This window comes from Amia ocellicauda, chromosome 4 (assembly GCF_036373705.1).
Source record: "Amia ocellicauda isolate fAmiCal2 chromosome 4, fAmiCal2.hap1, whole genome shotgun sequence".
NCBI lineage: Eukaryota > Metazoa > Chordata > Actinopteri > Amiiformes > Amiidae > Amia > Amia ocellicauda.
The window spans coordinates 42,802,666-42,827,115 of NC_089853.1; the positions used below are offsets into that span (position 1 = coordinate 42,802,666).

The 24,450-nt window shown below is 38.8% G+C and overlaps 1 protein-coding gene across 2 annotated transcripts in view; it reads left to right on the forward strand.

Annotated features, from left to right (window-relative positions):
* Positions 1–24,450, forward strand: part of LOC136748534 (sodium/potassium-transporting ATPase subunit beta-1-interacting protein 4) — a 58,780-nt gene that overhangs the window by 24,098 nt on the left and 10,232 nt on the right. For both annotated transcript variants that reach the window (XM_066702375.1, XM_066702377.1), the window contains exons 3-5: positions 541–621; positions 6,356–6,553; positions 23,511–23,571. In XM_066702375.1, coding sequence (XP_066558472.1) covers positions 541–621; positions 6,356–6,553; positions 23,511–23,571 — 340 coding nt within the window. The remainder of the gene's footprint in view (positions 1–540; positions 622–6,355; positions 6,554–23,510; positions 23,572–24,450) is intronic.

A 24,450-nucleotide genomic window follows, 5' to 3' on the forward strand; every position in this document is an offset into this window, starting at 1 on the left:
TTATACTTCAGAGGCATGTGGGCAAACATAAATAGAAAACATGTTTTGATGATTGCCTCTCTATTGCTTAATCTTTCAGGATATTGGAAAGTTTGGAAAAGTGACTGAGTTAATGTTATTAGTCACAGCTTGGAGTAGCAAAGAGTAAATAAATAAACACACAAACACAAGCATGGTTCCCCGGCCCGCGCACACAAACACTGCGGCTGGTTTCGTTCTGTGAAATTGAAATTGGTTGGGCTTTTACATGCCAACGCCTGAGTCCCATTTAAAGCTGTAAAGCTGGCATTTGTGTGAGCATTTGTATTCTCCTGAAAGCTTCCTTACAAACAACACTAGTCCATGGACAACAACCCCCAAAGACGTCCTGCTCCCCACACAGCCGGTGTGTGAGCTGGTCTTAAAAACACAGCCGGCCAGCCTGGGAGCTCGAGCTGAGCCGTCTCTCTGTAGATTTCCATGTCACGTATTGATTTATTTGTAGTGCTTTAACCTCACCCATCATTTTATTTTATTATGCTTTTTTTTCTCTCCTTCTAGTACGCTATCTGGACAGCTCTGTGGGTCACATGGAATGTGTTCATTATCTGCTTTTATCTGGAAGTGGGAGGTCTGTCGAAGGTAAGGTGCCGCTCCCGCGCAGCGGGTAAGTGTTGTTGCCAGCTATACATCTAACACTGCTGGTCAAGGTCAGCATTCAATCTCAAGTGACATATAAATGCTAAGTGATATATATATATATATATATATATATATATATATATATATATATATATTACTCAATGAGTCAAGTAATGACTTATTTTATCATCTTTAAATTAACAATTGAAAATGTCACTCCTGAAAATCATTTCTCAGCGAGTGTGATATAGCAATTCCATGTTCAGTTTCTTTTGGTGTATTTGTATGGGGACTGTTACATAAACATATTAAATACGTGTGTGTGTTAATACTGTATGTGATTATCACCTCTGCATGATAACAAGCAGTGAAAACCTAACATAGTAAAAATCGATAGAGATGGCTTTTTTTGTGTAGTGTTTTGAATTAAAGAATGACAATATGCAAAGGAATTCACAGGATAATTTATTAGGAAGATGCTGAGGTATTTTCTGCATCCAAAACCCCAAACCAAAAAAATTTGATGACAATGTAGGAGCCAAGATTTACACAATTTTGACTATTGTGAGCAACTTTTTGATATAATTCAGTTTCAGTTAAGTTAAGACCCTCCACCTTTTCATCCATTCTGAGACCATGAAAACAGGTGGCATCCATTTTTAGCCCTAACAATGTCCAGAATTTGAACTTACACCCAATCTGCAACGTCTCTTGTCTTCAGTAGAAACGCAACCCTAACCCTAAAGAAGTCTAATGTCACTGAGGGCTCAGTTCATAACCCTAGCCCAAACACACTGATGTATGCAGTCGGTATTCAGTATGTACAATACAGTGCTAATTACAGACAAGAATTTAAGAAAAATAAACAAATTTCTCCGAGATGCATCTAAGACTATTTTCAAAGACGCTGTGCACAAAAGCTATAAATGTGGATTAAAGGTGAGATTTTGAAACCTTAGTATAGTAGTTTTAAATTGAATGTCCAGCATGAAAATATAACAAAGCTTAAACCAGCTCCAAAAATAACATATTTCAATGAATACAGAAGCCTTGAAATTAAGAACAGATTAACTCGATAAATAAGTGAATATTAAAAGCAATGCAATGCAGTTTGTCAATGAAGGTTCCAACAGCAACAGACATTCTGTTGGTTCGTGTTGTTTCTAAATAACGATCTTTTGCATGTTTGACCTTCAGTTTGAAATTTGGGGCATTAAGCAGAGAGGGTAGGACTGATATATATACATATAAATATTTGGACAGTGACACAATTGTCATAATTTTGGCTCTGTACGCAATGGATTTGAAAGGAAACAATCAAGATGTGCTTTAAGTGTGGACTTCCATCTTTAATTAGAGGGTAGTTACATCCAAACTGGGTGAACAGTGTAGGAATTACACCCATTTTTATATGTGGTCCCCCCAATTTTAGCGGCTCAAAAGTAATTGGAAGGCAAAACGCCCAAGAACAAGCAGGAACTAAAGACAGCTGCACTGCAGGCCTGGCAGAGCATCACCAGGGAAGAAACCCAGCATCTGGGTTCCAGACTTCAGGCAGTCATTGACTGCAAACGACTTGCAACCAAGTATTGAAACACAATTTAATTCATGATTATATTCGTTTGTCCAATTACTTTTGAGCCCTTAAAACTGAGGGGACCACATATAAAAATGTGTGTTGCCAGCTATACATCACTGCTGGTCAAGGTCAGCATTCAATCTCAAGCGACATATAAACGCTAAGTGATATATATATATATATATATATATATATATATATATATATATATATATATATATTACTCAATGAGTCAAGTAATGACTTATTTTATCATCTTTAAATTAACAATTGAAAATGTCACTCCTGAAAATCATTTCTCAGCGAGTGTGATATAGCAATTCCATGTTCAGTTTCTTTTGGTGTATTTGTATGGGGACTGTTACATAAACATATTAAATACGTGTGTGTGTGTGTTAATACTGTATGCGATTATCACCTCCAGACTTCAGGCAGTCATTGACTGCAAAGGATTTGCAACCAAGTATTGAAACACAATTTAATTCATGATTATGTTTGTTTGTCCAATTACTTTTGAGCCCTTAAAACTGAGGGGACCACATATAAAAATGTGTGTAATTCCTACACCGTTCACCCAATTTGGATGTAACTCCCCTCAGATTAAAGTCTACAAGCACATCTTGATTCTTTCCTCTCAAATCCATTGTGGTGGTGTACAGAGCCAAAATAATGACAATTGTCACTGTCCATGTATTTATGGACCTAAATGTATATATGCTGTATAATATAAATATATAGATATAAATGTATATCATCATCATCAGCATACATTGATGACAGTGGTGTGGAGTGGAGGGTCATGGGTTCAGTCTCAGGTGGGGTGTACTGCTGTTGTACATTTGAACTAGGTACTTTACCTACATTGCTCCAGTAAATGCCCAGCTGTATAAGTGGGTAAAATGTAAAAACAATGTAACTATTGTTACATTAAATGTCTGCTAAGAAAATTGGTAATAATTGATCCACTGGTATATGAAGCCCCACCCCAAGATATTTCTATTTGCTTCAATCTATAGCTTCTGTCCACCTTTGGTCTGTGCTTTTTGAAATGTGTCCAGCCCCTTGCCATTTTAATTTTTATATATAAGGTAATATTAAATACATTAATTGTGAAACAAAACAAGTGTTCAACTAAAGTGTTCTTTTGTGTCAGAAAAACCATATTTTATGAGAAAGCCGGTTTGCAATACTTTATTTTTGTGCATATCCTAATGCATTCCCCCTGTCATTTTGAGTAGAACGATATATTTATGTATTTAAACTGTTACAGATGTTCACATACATTGATCTTGTTCGAGCTAATGGCTAACCTGTAGATCAAGGATAGACCTTTTTCCAATCAAGCTGACAACTTAGTAACTTGACTGATGCAACACTTTTGTTTGTTTTATGTTGCAAGACTCTAAAGATCGCTCTCACAAAATATGTTTTGGTTAATCCTGGTTCAGTGAAGTGTACCAGCCCCTGCTCCTTCACTGAAGCTTTGCATAACATTATCCCCATATCCTGACATCCTGACTCTTATCACAATCATCCCAGTAGACATTCGCTTAGCCTTAGCTCAGTCCCACATAGATATGTATTTACACACACACACACACACACACACACACACACACACACACAGACACACACACACACACACACACACACACACACACACACACACACACACACACACACACACACACACAAATGTGGTCAACAGAAGAGGGGATTCAGCAGGTTCTTCTTATGTAAATACTTTTACAAGAATGTGATATGATTTGGAGGTGTCTCAGAAAAATGATGTGCTGTCATAGTGCACAATTGTTGTTGGTAAGATGTAATTTTCATTAGTCTTTTGGTTTGTCATGATTATAAATTGCTCACAGACACTGATGTTAATTGATTGGGACACATTATGCACAACAGTTCTGCAGCTCTGGGTTTTGCAACCGAGCAACATGTCACATTGAAATGGGAGCTTTCAGTGCATCGAGAGCAGGATAAAACTAGAGAGCCTAGCTGTGTGATCACTGTGTTATAGAATGTTACGAACTTACAATTCCTTCTCCTAAAGGGCTTTAAAAATGTTGTGTTCCAATGTGCTGTACTTGGACATGTTCGAACCTACAGGAAACAGTGCATTAAAAAGACAAGGTGCTGATTAAGTAAATTGTATAATTCAGAAATCGCATGCAATGTTTAAATACATTGCTTGTTCCCTGTTTTGGCTGAAAGAATTTGGGAGTGTTCCAAATTCCATCTAAATTATATGTTATATATGCACGGTGCAATTCTATACCACCAGTTAAGATGCACAGCTTTTCCTGTAACCTATATTCTAACTGAAATGGGGAAAAATTGGTGAACAAAGTCACAGAGATAAACTTTGACTGAAATCCTTGCCTTTCATCTTGTTTTCAGGGTCTTGCGCCCGGGGAAAGAGACAGTTAGAGAATGGTGTCTGTTGCAAAATTATACTCCTGATTAAAGGAAAAATAAAGACAGACAATTAATTTCCTGGCTCTTACACTTCCGTGATTTTGCCAGCCTTTTCTGTCAGACTGTTCTCTTAGAACACACCATATGTATTAATATGAATCCAAGCTGTGTCCATCTGTTGGGTTAAGATGGGCAGAACCTTGGCAGCTGCACTGTTCACACCTAATTATTCACATACTGTGCTTCAGGAGCCAGTGCAAGCTTCAGCTTCCCTACTTTGCATAGACAAGCACACTGAGATCCTGCCGAAATTGAAAAATGCTTGATTTTGTCCAAACATGGCATGACAGGCAATCTTCAGATAAATAATATTTAATTTCAAGGCATCTGTTAGCGGGTGAGGTTTCGTCTCTGAGACCAGGCGATGTGGATTTTATTGGATTTCGTTTTCCATGGGAGATTGATAACTCTGTGAGCTGATGAACAGATCTGACTAGGTTGTTTGGGAGCAGAGGCAGCTTTGTTAAAAGTGAAATTCTTTTCCAATTTTGTCATGTGCTGCACCGGCACAAAGACATTGATTGTGAGTGATAGAACACAATATTCGGTCATTAGTTCAGTGAGAAATGTGTAAGTATTACACTGACGAAATTGGAGCCTCTGTTGTGATTCCTGGCCATCCTATGTAATACTTTATTCATTGTGTCAGGATTTAGTATTGTCAGATGTATGTGTGTTGGCCTTCTGTGGAAGCGTTACTTATTTCTTGGATTTTCTCTGTTTCATGGTTACTATTATAAATGGTGACTGAGCTTTCAGGGTAGAACAGCTGACTCTGCATCGAAGCGTGCTGATTTTCACCACTTACAATTTAGTTGTTCTGTGTTGAATTGGCATTCAAAATGAACTGTATTGCAAACATTGTTGGGGAAATACAGAATGTTACTTTTCTGTTCTAGACAGGTATTCATGATGGCACATTTTGGTGGCTGAACAGTTAAAAAAGTCATAAATCTATCACTCACAGCCATTGAGTTCATTTAGTATCCCTCTACACTGACAGCCTCTGTGGCAGACTTATTGATTCTCTGAGCTTGGCGGACGCTGGAAAAGGGCCAGACTGATCTTGCCTGACACAATCTAGACACCAGTTGATATATATGGGGAAGTGGTTCAGCTGCCAGGGTTAGAATCAGAGGGAAAGATGAAAACATTTTTGTGTATTCATTTCTGTTGACTTCAAATCAAAGTATTTTTCACCCAGAGGGAAGAGGTAGATTTGGGGTTTCGATTTTCTCAAACTCTGAAGTCAAAAGGACTACTGATTGAGAATAGTAATGATCCAATTATACAGTTTTATAGTTGTTTAGAAGTGTTTGAAACTATTCTATTTAGAGAGCATTTTCACTGTGCGTTACATATGAACATGGAAAGCCAGAGTTAATTGTCAACAAGGTGAGCATCGAGACATAGACAAAATGGCAGCCTTCTCATCCCACTCATCTGGAAGCAGTGTTAAAGAATGTAGTGTTACCTTGTGTCTTGACCTCTTATATCCTCACGGGAATGTGCGAAAACTCATTGTGTGTTAATGCCCCTGAACCTCCTTCTGGTCCTCCCGGCGTGTCGAGGGGAATTCAAATGACAGAGCCGTTCTCCCTGCATGCTGATAGCAACATTTAATAATGGATGCGCTGTATAAACTATTCATCTGCTTATTCATTGCAGGAGAGCGACCTCCTCACCTTCAACATCTCGGCACACCACTCCTGGTGGAGTGAGCACGGCCCAGGCTGTGTACGCAAGGAGATGCCAGCCACGGGGGTCAAGAGCTTCGACAGCCAGTCCTACATTTCCGTAATGGGCTGCATGGTGGAGTACCAGTACATTGAAGTCATTCACAGCGCCTTTCAGATCCTCATAGCTGTAAGTACAATAGCCCTTCCAGACCAGCAAATACTGAGAAAAGACTAATTATAATTTTCAAAAAGTGCTCATCTTATGTAGAAAAGACACTCTGTCCCTTTTTCCAACGCAGTCCACGGATTAGGTTGACGTAAAAATACATATACACTACCTAAATCCATTAATTGTCCTACAGAGTGAATTATATGAGATTTTATATAGGTATTATAAATTCAACTTATCTTATTTAAGGTCCTTAACAGGATGCAGCCAAAATTATATATTTATAATGCACATGCTTCTTTTTTTCCCCAACCATTGCAAAGCTAATATTTAGATTTTAGTGTCTATGCCCATCGGTGCTGTAATTACTCCGTGCTGTAGGTGCCGATTTAATTCCCGGCTTTGCTGTGTACTATAAATTCTAGACAAAATTACCACTTTAACTTCGACTGTCTCTCAGAGCGTCATTTGTAATTTTTTGTTCCAGGGTCAGTGGCATTTATGGTGTGCATATATATATATATATATATGTATTTTTTTTGTTTTGTTACAGACCCAGATGAATTTGAATTGGCACTCGATAGATTGATTGCGTTACTCGTTTCGCCTCAGTGAATTGTACTTTGTGAGTTACCGCGAGGTCACCGACAAACTTTAATTGGAAAGCACTGTCATAATGCAATTCATGCTGAATTATCGCGGCAGACATGTAACAAAACTTGTGTTGTTCTCGTCTTTGACTCAGAATTCCAGTTCTCTGCCTGTCCAAGCTGTTTATTTTGCCTTTTCTCTCCGGAAGAAGTCAATAGTACATGATTGTTAGCTGTTTAGTGATGAGTTCTTTCTGAATTTAGCATATCAATAGATTTTTGCAACAGATGAACATCGTACAAATGTATCAGCATGTCTGCTGGAAGTGAAGCGGGGTTATAGAGAGCCAGAAATCTGAGCATCCCCAGGCATTGCAGTAAAATGTTTATGTACTTCTTAAAAGAACAGATCCTGGATAATTTGCTCAGATTCAGTTTGTTCACAACAAATGTAGGAAGCTGTAAACAGTGCTGGTCATAGTATTGAAAGCCAGAATGCCTCAATGCACATGTACTTATCAGCTGAATGTGTAGAAGAGGGCTTATGTATTTTCCCATATATGAAATCTAAACTAGACTCAAGATATAGCTTGTCCTTTGGCAGAAGGGAGCAGATTAGTTATCAGATTATGAAATGCACAGATGTGGATGTGGGTCTTTGCAGCAGTCTTTTCCAGGCATATGCAATTCATCAGTGTGAGTTTGCAAACTCTCTGGGGTGTAGCGCTCGTATAGCACATAACAGTAATGTCAGTTTCTCTGGGAGCAGCTTTCACTTGGTTATCCACCCACAGATGAAATTGTGACGGGATAAGAAAGAATCAATGCTCAAATTGGGGTAGGACAAGAAGAGAATTTATCATGTAAGAGAATGATACGTAGATGAAGTTCTACACCTCAAAAATGTATTGTTTTGAAGAAAAAGATGCATCAGTTCTTTCAAAAAAATAATGATGCCTGCCTTTATGAAAATGGCTAGATCCTTCTCTAGTCATCGTATATGTTAACCCAAGCATGTGGGATTTGGTAGTGCAGTGGTGTTTTGCATACTGCCACCACCCTGTAATGACTACCTACTACTAGAATGGAGAGACTCGCTCTTATCAGACCTAAACAAATGTCATGACAAGGTATTCTCCTCTGCTGTTTTGATCAGCATTATGGAACCATTTTACCACCAACTTGTGCCATTCAAACTCTGCCCTACCCTCTCACAATGACTCTTGTAACAATTCTGTAGGAAGGATGATCTTTTATAGGATGTGGAATTGGAAGTCTAGACTTTTTTGTTATTGACACACAATAATAGATCTCAGCAGTGCGTGGCGCCGCCTAGGACAGGCTGGGACCAAGAGTGTTAACATTCCATAAGATTTAAGAACATTACCTTCCAAGAATTCACCCATTCTTGAAAGACTAAGCGACCCTGAAGTTTCGTTCAAGAATGGAGTAGATTCCTAAAGTCACACCGGTTCTGTCGGAAGAAACGTGAGAAAGGCCTAGGAGTCTATGTGGACTCCTAACTTTCTCCATCAAAGCAATGTGGGGAAGCAATAAAAAAGGCAAACAGAATGTTAGGGTATATTGTCAAAAGTGTAGAACTGAGAACAAGGGCAGTGATGTTCAGACTGTACAATGCACTAGTTAGAGCTCATCTGGATACTGTGTGCAGTTCTGGGCTCCACACTTCAAGAAAGATATCGCTGCTCTAGAGGCAGTTCAGAGGAGAGCAACCAGACTTATTCCAGGTCTGAAGGGAATGTCCTACTGAGAGACTGAGGGAACTGAACCTTTTCACCCTGGAACAGAGGAGACTATGTGGGGACTTGACCCAAGTCTTCAAAATCATGAAAGGCATCGACCACATCAAACCAGAGGAGCTTTTCCAGATCAGCAGGGACACACGCACCCGGGGACACAAATGGAAATTGGGCTTCAAGGCATTCAAAACGGAAAACAGAAGACACTTCTTCACACAGAGAGGCGTCACAATCTGGAACAAACTACCCAGCGATGTGGTTGAAGCTGAAAGTTTGGGAATATTTAAAAATAGACTGGATAGGATCCTTGGATCACTTAGATATTAATGGACACCAAACGAGCACGATGGGTCGAATGGCCTCCTCTCATTTGTAAACTTTCTTATGTTCTTATGTTCTTAAGTTCCCTGTGCATCTTCCCTGTGAGTGAGGGCTGATCCCTCGATCATTAAAAAAACACACACCGTAATTTTCATGGCAAGAATTTCAAAAGCAAAATCCATGTTTGTGCCTTGATGAAAAAATGCACTGCTTTACAATCCATTCCTGAGTGGCTGCTACCTGTTTAATTTCCCGTAACTCCAAATAGATTTAATGAGCTAGCACAGACACGCATGAAAGGTTATATGAAAACCCTGAATGGAAGTGACCATCTGCTTTTGATAGATTGATTTATTGCCCAATTAAAACACCAAAGGGTCCCAGGGGCAGCACACCTGCAATGCTTTAAGTTCAGTGGTAAGTTTACATTCAGAGCTTGTTGTCAGCTGGCTCTGTTTTTCTTTCTTTTAATTTATCATCCCCATTTTTTTATTTGATCTGCTGGAAACAATCAAAACATGAGCACTGAATAACATATATTTTTAACAGTATTGGCTCCAGCTATCAATTCCGTCCTTTGTGGTGCATCATTAAAGGCTTTTCAACAAGGAGAATTGGAAAGCCTTCAAAAATGAAAGAAAAGGTTATGTCAACGAAGCCTTCATTGACAGTGTGTGTTTTTGCACTTAAAAACAGGCAATAGGATATAAGGCTCTTGTGAGTTCATTTTAAATCAGAAATGCTAAAAACGTTTCAGAACCCTAGAATTGCTCATCACAGGAAATCAATATGATTCCTTTGATGATTTATCAGGGGGATCCCTCTACTTTTTCAGGGTCAAATCCTCTTTTGCCTCGTACAAAATCAATTTAATAAAAAAAGAAAACCACAAAGACAGCTGTATGTTTTAATTGATATTACCTGCAGGAAGTCTGACCCGATGTGACTTGACTGTTGCAGTGTCTTTCCTGTAGGGATTTTACACCAGAACATGGGAAACAAAGCAGACTCTTCCATTAGGCAGCGCTTGCTTCGTCTGACCTCGGCTCATTAGGACGAGCTGGAATTTTATTAGGAGCATTCGCCTGAGATACACTCTGGGAAAGCATGGCAATAAAACTGATTTGCAGGAAACCTCCCGTGTGATCAGAGGACAGGTTTGCATAAGGGTGTTAGGCTGCACTGCCACAAAGCCCGCTGTCCCTGCAATATTAACTCATAAAGAATTTAGGAGACTTAAGAGTTACGAAAGAGTTGAGAGCTGTGGAAAACCTTGCTTTAAAGAATGTAACAGCATAGTCAATCGGAAAGCTAGGTGGACGTAGGAAATGCTTTCTCATATGGTTATTTGGAGTTTATTGGTGCCAGAACTGAATCATGGTTCATCACCCTCAGCCCATATCGATCCACTGCTGAAAGACGGCCTCCCCAAGATGTTTCCACTTGCTTCGATCTATAGCTTCCCTTTTCCACGTCACACCTGCGAAGTGTATGATTTCATCTTCTAGGTCTTTTTATCTTTTTTCAGTGTATATCTATATTTTCTTTTGGTCGATCTTTTATATCTATATTTCTACACTTGCTTAAATGCAGTGTGTCAACCTTCCCCTCCCAGCCTTGCTGCAAAAAGCCCTGTGTGTCTATATTGAAGAGCAAAGACCTGTTTCCTTAACAAATCCAGAAGGACGGGTGCTGTTCGCTTTCATCTGAAAGGGATGCAATTGGGTCCAAGCTGATTCATGGTCTACATCTGTGCCATTTCTCTTCCCACTGTACTTGAATATTGCTTACAGCTGCTACGGGGATGAACACCATTATTGACATCTCCTTGAGAAAGCGCCCATTCTGTGAGATGCTTTTGATCATGCACTGCACAAAGTCTGTCACAGGACGGTCTGCTGTACTTATCAAGAGCCTGGTTCAGCAGGGCACGCAGTGCTATTAGCTATAAGCTCGGCATGTCAGGGAAATGGTACTTTCCTCGCAAGCCGGTATTTTGAAAGGAAGTGTAGTATAACAGAGCAGTTTTAATTCACCAGTCACCACAGCATCATGGGTGATAGCCAAAGGGGAGTGGGGGGGGGTCATTATATAGGCTAATAACACAGTGCTCAATTAAACACAGTCTGAATGAAAAGTAGTGAAAATTCTGTTGTCTAGACAGTGGTCCCTCGGTGACTAGCTATGCTTGTAACTTAATAAAATTACCCAGCTTTCCCTGAAACTTCAAGTGTGCTGCTGATGATTATTATTTTTATTTTATTTTGTAAAGTATATATATGTATATATATATACACTCACCTAAAGGATTATTAGGAACACCATACTAATACTGTGTTTGACCCCCTTTCGCCTTCAGAACTGCCTTAATTCTACGTGGCATTGATTCAACAAGGTGCTGAAAGCATTCTTTAGAAATGTTGGCCCATATTGACAGGATAGCATCTTGCAGTTGATGGAGATTTGTGGGATGCACATCCAGGGCACGAAGCTCCCGTTCCACCACATCCCAAAGATGCTCTATTGGGTTGAGATCTGGTGACTGTGGGGGCCAGTTTAGTACAGTGAACTCATTGTCATGTTCAAGAAACCAATTTGAAATGATTCGACCTTTGTGACATGGTGCATTATCCTGCTGGAAGTAGCCATCAGAGGATGGGTACATGGTGGTCATAAAGGGATGGACATGGTCAGAAACAATGCTCAGGTAGGCCGTGGCATTTAAACGATGCCCAATTGGCACTAAGGGGCCTAAAGTGTGCCAAGAAAACATCCCCCACACCATTACACCACCACCACCAGCCTGCACAGTGGTAACAAGGCATGATGGATCCATGTTCTCATTCTGTTTACGCCAAATTCTGACTCTACCATCTGAATGTCTCAACAGAAATCGAGACTCATCAGACCAGGCAACATTTTTCCAGTCTTCAACTGTCCAATTTTGGTGAGCTTGTGCAAATTGTAGCCTCTTTTTCCTATTTGTAGTGGAGATGAGTGGTACCCGGTGGGGTCTTCTGCTGTTGTAGCCCATCCACCTCAAGGTTGTACGTGTTGTGGCTTCACAAATGCTTTGCTGCATACCTCGGTTGTAACGAGTGCTTATTTCAGTCAAAGTTGCTCTTCTATCAGCTTGAATCAGTCGGCCCATTCTCCTCTGACCTCTAGCATCAACAAGGCATTTTCGCCCACAGGACTGCCGCATACTGGATGTTTTTCCCTTTTCACACCATTCTTTGTAAACCCTAGAAATGGTTGTGTGTGAAAATCCCAGTAACTGAGCAGATTGTGAAATACTCAGACCGGCCCGTCTGGCACCAACAACCATGCCACGCTCAAAATTGCTTAAATCACCTTTCTTTCCCATTCAGACATTCAGTTTGGAGTTCAGGAGATTGTCTTGACCAGGACCACACCCCTAAATGCATTGAAGCAACTGCCATGTGATTGGTTGGTTAGATAATTACATTAATGAGAAATTGAACAGGTGTTCCTAATAATCCTTTAGGTGAGTGTATATATGGGTCAATGACAAATAAGGTTTTCAAAATGAAAAAAAAAATGCACAGCAAAGTGGATGTAAAATACATTTTTATGTTCACAAGAATGTATTCTGTGTATTCTAGTTTGTTTTATAGCTTTTAAGATGGTATTTTTTTTTTTTTTTTATAATATTTCAGATTTTACCACCCAATGTCAGGTGGCGCAACCGTATATTAATTAAAAAAAAATATATACTTTTAATGTATTTCCCACAACTGGATACAAGTACATATGAATCATTGTACTGTCTAAAATACATAAGACATACAAAATTTCCCTTTAAATTCATTATTTATGGGGCTTTTCTTAGAAACGGACTCTTATTTATATTTTTATGCATCCGATTTTCCATAGGGAGAAAGAAAAACTTTTTTAAAACTGTAAAAATTATTTGTTTACAGTATATAAGGTATTAAAGCTAAATTTATGACTTAACTTGATGCTTTAAAATATAAATTTGCTGGTTGCACCACCTGACCATGACTGGTTGTGACACCTGATATGCTCAATAACAATTGATTATCACAAAATAACAAGAAAGAAGTTCATGCATTTTATTATGGTTTCTTTTGGCTTTTAATTCACCCCCATTTTCGCTTGTTTAAAACTTCTTAGACTAAGTTTTTATATATTTTTTTAATATTACATTTTTAATATGGACATTATAAGGAATGCAGGTATGTGACTCCTTTCAAATGAAAATAGACAAACTACTATAATTTTCTGCATAGTTGATCATGATCAGACAAACTATATTACACTACTACCAAGTTTTTTTCACAAAAACAGAAATGCGTTTTTGGAAATTGACATTATTGACCTTTTCCTCCATTAAAGTGTGAGGGACATTTTGAGATGAATATGTTATGTTAAAATACCACTCAAATTTAAATTTGAAGAAGTTGCTGGGTGAAAATAGAATAAGAAATAAGGAATAATGTGCAATTGAAAATAACCTAACCTATGTGGAAAAGTTTAGAGAAAAATTGTACCACAAAATGCAAAAATATAAATCAAAATCATGAAATACAAAAGGCATTATTTTCTGAACACACATAAAATAGTGAAAACATCTTTGAAAATATTTTAAAAATACATTTGCTATATGAAATGTATGAATTCATAAGCCTGACCATAAACTCAGTCTATTACATATATTAACTATCAAACATTATTTCATGTATGACTCTGTGTCACTGTGGACTGGAGCTTCACAATGAGATGCTGTGTTAATTTATTTAGTTCAGGTGTTTCTTTTGAAACAGACATGAATTAAAATAGATGCACTTAAATAACGTAATGTCATACAGAAAGATTATTATGATCATTCAAATGTATTTCATATATTCAAAAACATGAACTAACATGACTTTTTTCCATTGGTGTAACTGTAATTTTGGTTGAACCATTTGACTTACTGGTTGCACCACCTGACTTTACAAACTCAATTCATATCTAACAAGCTTTAACTTGGACATCTATATTAACTTTTGGCCCTGAAGTAAAGTGTATACATACATTTTTAAAATAAAGCATACGGCTCTGGAAAAAATTAAGAGACCGCTTAACATTGATTTCTGAACTTGGAGCGGTCTCTTAATTTTTTCCAGACCTGTAAATTGCTACAAAAAATAAGTTTTGGTAGTTTTCCAGGGGTCATGCCACCTGTCATGGTAACTTGGCCCACCCTCAACATGGCTCAAAAATGTCAAATTATCAAATATTTGTGAGAGAATTGCTAATCTTCTTACTGCAGCATAAGGGTCATTTGGGGTCTTCTTTTGTGATGCCATATCCTGTTCATAGTTTTCTTAGAGTGATATTACATTAAAAATTAATGGGTTGTGCCATTTGACATTTGGAGAAATGCGTTTTTCTGACAAAATATATTTTTTAAATAGAATACATTTTAACATATCACTGTTTCACAACTTTTAATAATTTAAAAGCAATTTAACATACAATTCTGCCAAACTATTTGATTAAGAAATGTATTGAGTAAAATAACCTTTTTACTACAAATTTGTTCTCTGCATACAGTGAGGGAAAAAAGTATTTGATCCCCTGCTGATTTTGTACGTTTTCCCACTGACAAAGAAATGATCAGTCTATAATTTTAATGGTAGGTGTATTTTAACAGTGAGAGACAGAATAACAACAAAAAAATACAGAAAAACACATTTCAAAAAAGTTATAAATTGATTTCGACTTAGTACTTGGTGGCAAAACCCTTGTTGGCAATCACAGAGGTCAGACGTTTCTTGTAGTTGGCCACCAGGTTTGCACACATCTCAGGAGGGATTTTGTCCCATTCCTCTTTGCAGATCCTCTGCAAGTCATTAAAGTTTCGAGGCTGACGTTTGGCAACTCGAACCTTCAGCTCCTCCACAGATTTTCTATGGGATTAAGGTCTGGAGACGGGCTAGGCCACTCCAGGACCTTAATGTGCTTCTTCTTGAGCCACTCCTTTGTTGCCTTGGCTGTGTGTTTTGGGTCATTGTCATGCTGGAATACCCATCCACGACCCATTTTCAATGCCCTGGCTGAGGGAAGGAGGTTCTCACCCAAGATTTGATGGTACATGGCCCCGTCCATCGTCCCTTTGATGCGGTGCAGTTGTCCTGTCCCCTTAACAGAAAAACACCCCAAAAGCATAATGTTTGCACCTCCATGTTTGACGGTGGTGATGGGGTCATTCCTCCTCCTCCAAACACGGCGAGTTGAGTTGATGCCAAAGAGCTCGATTTTGGTCTCATCTGACCACAACACTTTCACCCAGTTCTCTGAATCATTCAGATGTTCATTGGCAAACTTCAGACGGGCCTGTACATGTGCTTTCTTGAGCAGGGGGACCTTGCGGGCGCTGCAGGATTTCAGTCCTTCACGGCGTAGTGTGTTACCAATTGTTTTCTTGGTGACTATGGTCCCAGCTGCCTTGAGATCATTAACAAGATCCTCCCGTGTAGTTCTGGGCTGATTCCTCACCGTTCTCATGATCATTGAAACTCCACGAGGTGAGATCTTGCATGGAGCCCCAGACCGAGGGAGACTGACAGTTATTTTGTGTTTCTTCCATTTGCGAATAATCGCACCAATTGTTGTCACCTTCTCACCAAGCTGCTTGGCGATGGTCTTGTAGCCCATTCCAGCCTTGTGTAGGTCTACAATCTTGTCCCTGACATCCTTGGACAGCTCTTTGGTCTTGGCCATGGTGGAGAGTTTGGAATCTGATTGATTGATTGCTTCTGTGGACAGGTGTCCCTTTAAGAGAGTGCTCCTAATCTCAGCTCGTTACCTGTATAAAAGACACCTGGGAGCCAGAAATCTTGCTGATTGATAGGGGATCAAATACTTATTTCCCTCATTAACATGCAAATCAATTTATAACTTTTTTGAAATACGTTTTTCTGGATTTTTTTGTTGTTATTCTGTCTCTCACTGTTAAAATACACCTACCATTAAAATTATAGACTGATCATTTCTTTGTCAGTGGGCAAACGTACAAAATCAGCAGGGGATCAAATACTTTTTTCCCTCACTGTATGTATGTATATATATATATACCCCGCTTTAACCCATGGAGCTCACCGTGGTGTTTATCTGTCTCCATATGCTCTAGTTGTATGGCCTCTGTTTCACATAAGGAGTCGCATATGGAGAGATGGCTTATACTTGAGACTGAGCTGAGGTGTTTAGAAGGGAATTTGGGGAGAACAGTGTCTTAGGAGAGAAGGATGGAAGTATTAGTTCAGACGAGCATAAACTATTTATATTAAGCATATTTCGGACTGCTTGTTCTTTGCTAAAATCTAGTCACAATCACTATTATGAAAACCTAAAGAGCTTTCCCCTATGCTCAAGATACAAATTATATCTCTAAGCATTTTAAAAAAAAGCTCCCTGGGCTGCTTAGTTTCAAGTCTAATAATATTTCAAATCCAGTATAATCCCAGTGGGTGTCCTACATTGCTGCCTGGGGGAAACAATCAACTGATCAAAAAGAAAAACCCAAACAAACAAATACCAATCCATTTGTCAGTGTCCTAAGCCAGGAATTGTACTGTATTACATGAGCTGTGTATGAAAACTTCAAAATGTTCAAGCTGTAATTGCTATAATGGTAGATTTGTACATTAAAGCTGAAATTGAGCACTATCTCCCATTGCGCTTGGTACAGTTCAAATTGAGTGATTATTTGTTCTGTTTTTCCTCATGAAATGGTGCTAGTGACAAAACTCTCCAATATAGATTTGGTTCAGTGATCTTTGTGTGTTTAACAAGTGCTGTCTTATTGGTGGTTTGAGCTTAATGAAGGTGTACAATGGATGTGACGGTTTTGTCCAGCATATATATCGAAGCTTTTGACTTTCTGAGAAAGTCATCTCTGCATGTACAGGGCTTGCGAATCTGGCACATCAACTTCTCTGTCTAATGCTTCACGTGGTTTATTATGGGAACCTGATCTTATTTCAATCACTGTGGGGAAGAAAAACCTTTACCAGCTAAAGTTAAATAACCTGCCTCACGCAGGAGCTCCCCTTGGCTGAGAGACTGTGGTCTTGAGCCCTTGCTAATGATAACGTTTGATGTATTTATCTGGGTTCTTTCTCAGAAATGTTATTTTACTCCACGGGCACATTAAAGCGTGGTCCTTTTATTTTATGTATTTAATTTGTATAATGAGATTCAAGGAAAATTGCAAATTGCAAAGTAACAGTTTTAGTTACACTGTAATTTATGTTTTTGCCAATTTTAACAGCTTTTTAATTCCTTTTGGATGTGCCCCCTATTTGATCCTGAAACATAACCTTTTTTTCTGCTCTCTTCAACACTTCATATCCCATCCGTAAAGAATGTGAAAACATTGCAAACGTGTCATTATTTTACAGCGCTTCAGTTTTTTTTATTATAAATTCAGTGCTGTGTGAGTATGTTCGAACATATTGTACAGTGGAATTGAATACCGTAAGCACAATTCTGTGTCAGGATTGTAATCAAATTTAGAAGTCCCTCGCGTTATAAATGCGAGTTTGCCTTGGAAATTATTCCACAGAAAACCATGTTTCCTAGGATTTGTTTTCCAAACTTCTCAGTTTTGTCATTCTCCACTATGTAACTATTTGAAATAGTCAGACAGACACTCTAGAGGGGATGAGCATTGTCTGAGGGTAGGGATACAGTAATCTTGCTCTGTATATAGATAGTACAGTTCCTCGGTGGCGGGTTTGAATTTTAAATGACATTCCAAGGGTCATGTGATAATATATCACTCAATACTGCTCACGCTTTGCTGTGATTAGCCAGTCATTACGCAGATTACCAAACTATACAAAATATGAAAGAATACCTTGTGAGGGGTACTTATTAGGCTTAAAATGTTTCACTTTTTCTTTAATTGTAGGACTAATTAGCTTTAGTACTTAAAATAATCTATTCCTACTCTTGTGTTTTAATAGCATTTTTGGTTTGATCTATGATATAGACCTTAAGTGTTTCTGTTGCCATTTTTCTCCATTAGTATTTGTTTTTTCTTCAAACTTGGATACCAGGTGTAGCTTAGTAAAATAAACGAACAACAAAATCTCATGAGAGCCGGCCTAGAAAAAAAAAACCATCCCTACAAAAATTGTTGCTTTTCCTCCACGGGTTTCAAACTCCCACACAAATTTCTCTGTGATGTGTAAAGCAGCTTCGGGGCTTGCTTAAAATTGGATATCACCACCAATTGTTTCTACAATAACACCTACAGTGTGTATTCAAATGGGGAGGAAGAAATACCTACACTACCTCAGCCCCCACGTTTTTAACGCAGTTCAGATGCAGCTCCTTCAAATGGTATTAATGAGCCACCATTTTCGTTTTTCTTCATTTTCCAAAGACACGCTATTTTTATTCACGTGAAAGCAGAATGCTACCACCTATGAAGCTCATGTAAAAGCAAAAGCTAAGATTTTCTTTATTGTTTTGCGAAAGTTTTTAGCAAACAACATGAGACAATCATTATCTGCTTTGTGATGGATGACAGAGCTAGGCTGGAAATGTTTCAGCGCGCGCTCAAGGACCAGAGGTTAGGACTCTTTGATCAATACCAGATTTATAGGGATAATGTTTTGCCAAGTGCAGCCTGGTGATAACAGTGCCCAGGGACTGTGCAGTATTGTATTCTCCAATTATGTATGTATTGAGGGGATCTGGGAAATTTCCCTCGTGGTGTTAAGATGCTAGCCCAGTCCCGAGCAGACACACTGAGCAAAAACAAAGCTGACGATAGGGTTCCAAGCCTTGAAGGTGAAGAGCATTAGTCTCCGAGGGATATTAGCCCAATCCTGATCTTGCTGTGACTTTCTTATGAGGTGAACCCTGCTCTCCAGGTGGTCACTCCATAATTGAATTGAAAGACACTTGGAGTGGAAGAGACAGGACCGGAGGCCTTGACCTAGTGGCGGCTGCTGTGAGTCTCATTTAGACAGCTATTCTTTTCACTTACACCCCCCTGCCCTGACAGTACGATATTTTTTCATTCTGGCTGGTCACGGGAAATGTGAAAATGCATAAACTCTATTCCAGTCATTTTCAGTAATGTCTAAACCAGCAGTCTGCTTTCAAATCAGTCTCTGAAAGTATATATTTTAATAACTGTTTAGATTGCTGTTTTCAGCCATTTAAATTCCACTTCTCAGATGGAGTGCTTCAATGAAAAAAATCTGTTGAAATATATAAATATGAATTAGCATAATTCTAGAATATTATTTTCTGTCACTTATTCTTGTCCAGTCCGGTGCACTAAATGTATTATTATTATTATTATTATTATTATTATTATTATTATTATTATTATTATTATTATTATTATTATTTATTTCTTAGCAGACACTCTTGTCCAGGTCGACTTACAAAATATCAGAGAAATACAAAGTGCAATAATACAGTGCAATACAGTACTATACAATAATACAGTGCAGTTCAGGCATAATTCATTTTACAAATTTAGAATTTAGAATTTACACAAGTGTATAGGAGATACAGTAAGCAATATATAAGGTCTTACATCCTAGATTGTAAATGCTGATAAGTGCAGACAAGATGTTAAGTCAAAGTTAAGAACTAAGGCAGAGGGAGCGTAGGGGAAATCAAAATAAACAATACAAGTGCTATTAATGCCAAGGTAAGAGTATGACAAAACATTGTATAGTGTAATCTTACAGGAGAAAGAAAGACTAAATTATAAGTACTGTCTGAAAAGATGTGTCTTGAGTAATCGAAGGAGGTCAGGGACTCTGCTGTTTTGACTTCAGTGGGAAGGTCGTTCCACCATTTAGGGGCCAGGGATGAGTAGGAGCGGCTCTGGAGGAAGGAGAGTGGAGAGGAGGCAGAGTTAGTCTTCTGGCACTGGAGGAGCGCAGTGGTCTGGAGGGGATGTATGGAGAGACGAGTGACTGAAGGTAACTCGGTGCAGTGTGGTCGAGACAGCGGTAGGTGAGGGTCAGAGTCTTGAACTTAATGCGTGCCGGTATCGGGAGCCAGTGGAGGGAGCGGAGCAGTGGAGTAGTGTGTGCAAATCGGGGCAGAGAGAATACCAGACGAGCCGCAGAGTTCTGGATGAGCTGGAGCGGCGGGTAGTAGTTGCATTCAGGCCGGCCAGGAGGGAGTTGCCGTAGTCCAGGACCAGGGACTGGACGAGCAGCTGAGTCGAGTAGTCGGTGAGGAAGGGATGGATCTGGCGTATGTTGCTCAGGAAGAATCTGCAGGTGCGTGTCAGCATGGTGATGTGCTGGGTGTAGGAGAGCGTAGGATCGAGGGAGACTTCTAGGTTCTATAAACCTTTCTTTATTGAGTTCATACCTTTACATGTATTATTATTATTATTATTATTATTATTATTATTATTATTATTATTTATGTCTTGGAAAAATATAAGCGCAATACAAAGTGCACAAATACAGTAAAGCCTTGAAGAGATGGACATTTCACAAACACAAAATGCGAGTGTGTCAGTCCCCTGCGTTAGATTTGACCATATTCAATGATTTCGGCTCTGGGTTGAGCTGCCCGCCTCAGGCATACCTTCCATTGTTCCTTTCTCTATTCACTATAAATCAATTCCTGTTCATTTGTAAAGAAGTGCAGCGAGGGGGTAGAGTCAGCGCAGAAGTCAAGCAGACTTCACACACAGGATTGTAGGTCAACTCCATGTATCTGATTTTTATTCAGTCCCATGCATGGCTACATAATGTCCAAAGCATTTTACACAACACACACATTGTTCAAACAAGGTCTGCTGTATTCATCCACTTTTTACCTACCCCAAAGACCTATACCGTGGATGGTATAAAAGCTGCCCTGTCTTGTTGTGACACACAAAATGAGCCAAGCAGTCCAGGGCAATCGGAAGAGAGAGGCCTCTTAAGATGCACTTGTTAAGGCAAGAAAACAGAATTAAAAAAAAAGGATTAATTGCACATTCCAAACCCATTTCTGCAGAATCTGATCCTTTTATTGTGCGATGGCTTCCCATTAAAACTCCAATCATTCCTTCTGTGCTTAACTGTGGAGGTGGGGAGTGGGCCCTTTTTCTTCTACATGAGTGGAAAGCAATTGGTTTTACCAAAAGAAGATGGCCTACATAGACAGGAGACAATATGTTTTCTATCACTACAGTAATTTAACATCTACACAATGCGCGGGCTCTTCAGAATAACAATGGTATTGATATTTGGATATTCTGTGACTCCCTTTGGGCACATCTGCTCCCTCGACAAGAGCATGGAAATTCAAAATAATCAAGGTCAGCACATTCAAATCCACGATGTGATGTGAAGGAGGCCCAGTTCTTTTCTAAATATGAATTCTAATTAAACTCTAATTAAACATTCTGGTGAACATTTGGTCTTTCAGGAAAACATTTATATGTTTACTCCTGACCTGTCCTTCCTTGGTTAACCATGCCTGTGGTGGGTTTCATTTGAACAGCGTCTTTATTGCACCTTTATCCTGCTGTCATATTGTTCCACAAGCTTCTCTTAAAAGGGGATCAACTTCAAAATGTGATAAAAAGAAAAACGCAAAATCCTGTGAGGTTTCATTACTGCCACCAAAGCAAATCTCAGCTTTGACTTACAATGAATCCCAGAGAGAATGTAAATCACAAAAACATAGTTAAAGACTATAAAATATATGAAGTGCAGCAAGGACATCTGAGCTAACCACTAATGAAACTGCTGTTATATTTACTTCTCCCTTTACTTGGGCTGTTATTGATGGTATCTGTTCATCTTGGAACTTAATAACGAGGCTTGTTTGCAAAAACTGCAGCTAAATCAGAAAGTAATTTGCTTTCTCATCAGACTTTGTTTTTTCTGCTGTCTGTAAAGGATGCTCCCTTTTTTATCAGTACTGCGCTTTCCCAATCACACAGAGCGGGACAGAGAGTTTTGTAGCTATGGATGAAGACATGATCAGTTTCTATCAAAAGCGTTATTAGTCCGTCAGATTTGTGCTGATGATATTTGGGTCTAGTTCAATTAATATCAGGTATAGTTTCAATATAAGGATTTGTTTTTAAGTTTGATCTGATAAATACATAATTGCTGAAATAAAAATCAAAAGCTGACTGTTTCTGTGCCTATTGCACAACGTATTCTTCATTAAAGGACAAGTTAAATCATGGTATGATATATAGATTGGTGTTTATACTACTACATATGGAAGATATTTTTATAGAATAGCAAACCCCACTATTCTGCAGTGCATCCATGTTGGTTTTTTCTGCTTGTGAACGATGGGATTTTTGTATTTTGAAAAGAGTCGTGAATGAAAAAAACATGTTTTCTTTAAATCTCTGGCAGTGAAAATGTACTTCATGTTTGCTTTGTATCCTCTAACCCCTTCAGCCTCTCTTAATATCTGGCATCTTAATGCTGGCTGTTTAATCATTATGGCGCATGCAAATTAGGCAATCTGTGGATCCCTGCTGACGAGCTAGTCTTGCACTTGACATTTACTTTATTATGGGATTTCTTCAGTTTATGGTAATTCGTGGCATTTTTAGACCAATTTTGCGAAGACTTTTGTAATCTTTGTCTTCACGAGATAATTAAGCGCACTCAAGTGAGCTATGTTGAAAGACTTTCTAAAATTAAGACTGGAGGGATTTTTTTTTTTTAAGACAAATTGTGTTACACTACACACACACACACACACACACACACACACACACACCTGAAAATAAAAAAAGTCATCGGTCACTGTGAGAACCTATTCATTAATTTTATGTATGATGTTTTAATATATACATCTGTTTAAAATGTCACTATGATTTGTATGCTTTTCTGTACAGAATTTTACAGAAGTAAAACCCATTCAAAATATATAGATCCAGCTATTTTAGAGTTTGAGTATCTATATTGATAATATGATGAATTCTAAAAATAGAATTTAGAAGTTGATTACATAACAAAAAAGGATGATACAGATGTCATTCTATAGCTATTGCATTGAGTGTCGCAAAATACATTGATAAACGACATGATTGACATTGATGGACATGATAAACGTAGGCCAGACAGTGGCAGTTAGAGAGTGATACACTTGGAGAAAGTTTTAAAAAGGAAGGATAGCACACTTTAAAACATTGTGACATATGTATTCCTTTGACATTTACATCAACATAATTTCAGGTCAATACTGTCCTCAATTTCACGTATAAATGTGTGAGCGGCACATCGAAGACGACCCTTTGTTTCCTTTTGTCTCCCTCTGCAGCTTGTGGGGTTCGTCTATGCCTGCTATGTCGTCAGTGCTTTCACCGAGGAGGAGGACAGCTGTGAGTATTGATGTGTGAGCGGTGATCCACGGCAGATTAATTACTGCCCCCCTTCCCAACACCCTCCTTTCCCCTCCCTCCCCTCCGGCACCCAGACCAGCTGGGTCACTACCTCTCACGAACAGCCGGGGAGCCCCCCGTTTCCAACCCCGCCGCCCGCCGAGGCTTCTGGGATTGGATCGCTCTCACACCCCTCTCTGCACATGCCACGCATTCCTCTTCTCAGCTGTCTTATGATGGTTTACTGGGGTATTTAAAAGGGAGCATCTCCCAAATGAATGAATGAACGCCTCACCCTTTCCTCACAAGTATACAGAACAATGCATCGTTTTTATCTGATAAATGGCCAATAATGCTTAGTTGTTCTCACCCAATCAAATTCAAATGATTCATTGTTTCTGTTAATTCATATAAAATAATAATAGTCTCATATTTTCTCTGCAACAGATTTATACAATTGACATTTCATATAAGCACTCAGTCTACAAAGTTGGACACTTGATGGAATGGATGGAATGGATTTATTCTCGCCAAGCCTCAATTTATAAACCCAGTACTTGATGGTACCTATCAAATTAGCCAGGATGTGCATTAGGCAGCTAGTTTGAAGTTTCTGTTTTATTCAGGCTTTGTTTTTAAAATCCATGTATATTGAGCAGTTAAGTAGCTTGAATTATAGTATATTAAAAACGTTTATGTCAACAAAATCTCTATTACATATACTAATTGGTTGGTGGTGACTGGTGACTGGTCTTCCCTGAGCTTTATAGTGACGCTGTTCTTGTCTAGTTGATGCCCATTAAATACTTATAACAACTCCAGGTGTCAAAATGCACAATTTGCACATAAAGAACTATGCTTAACCCTTTTCAGGACCAT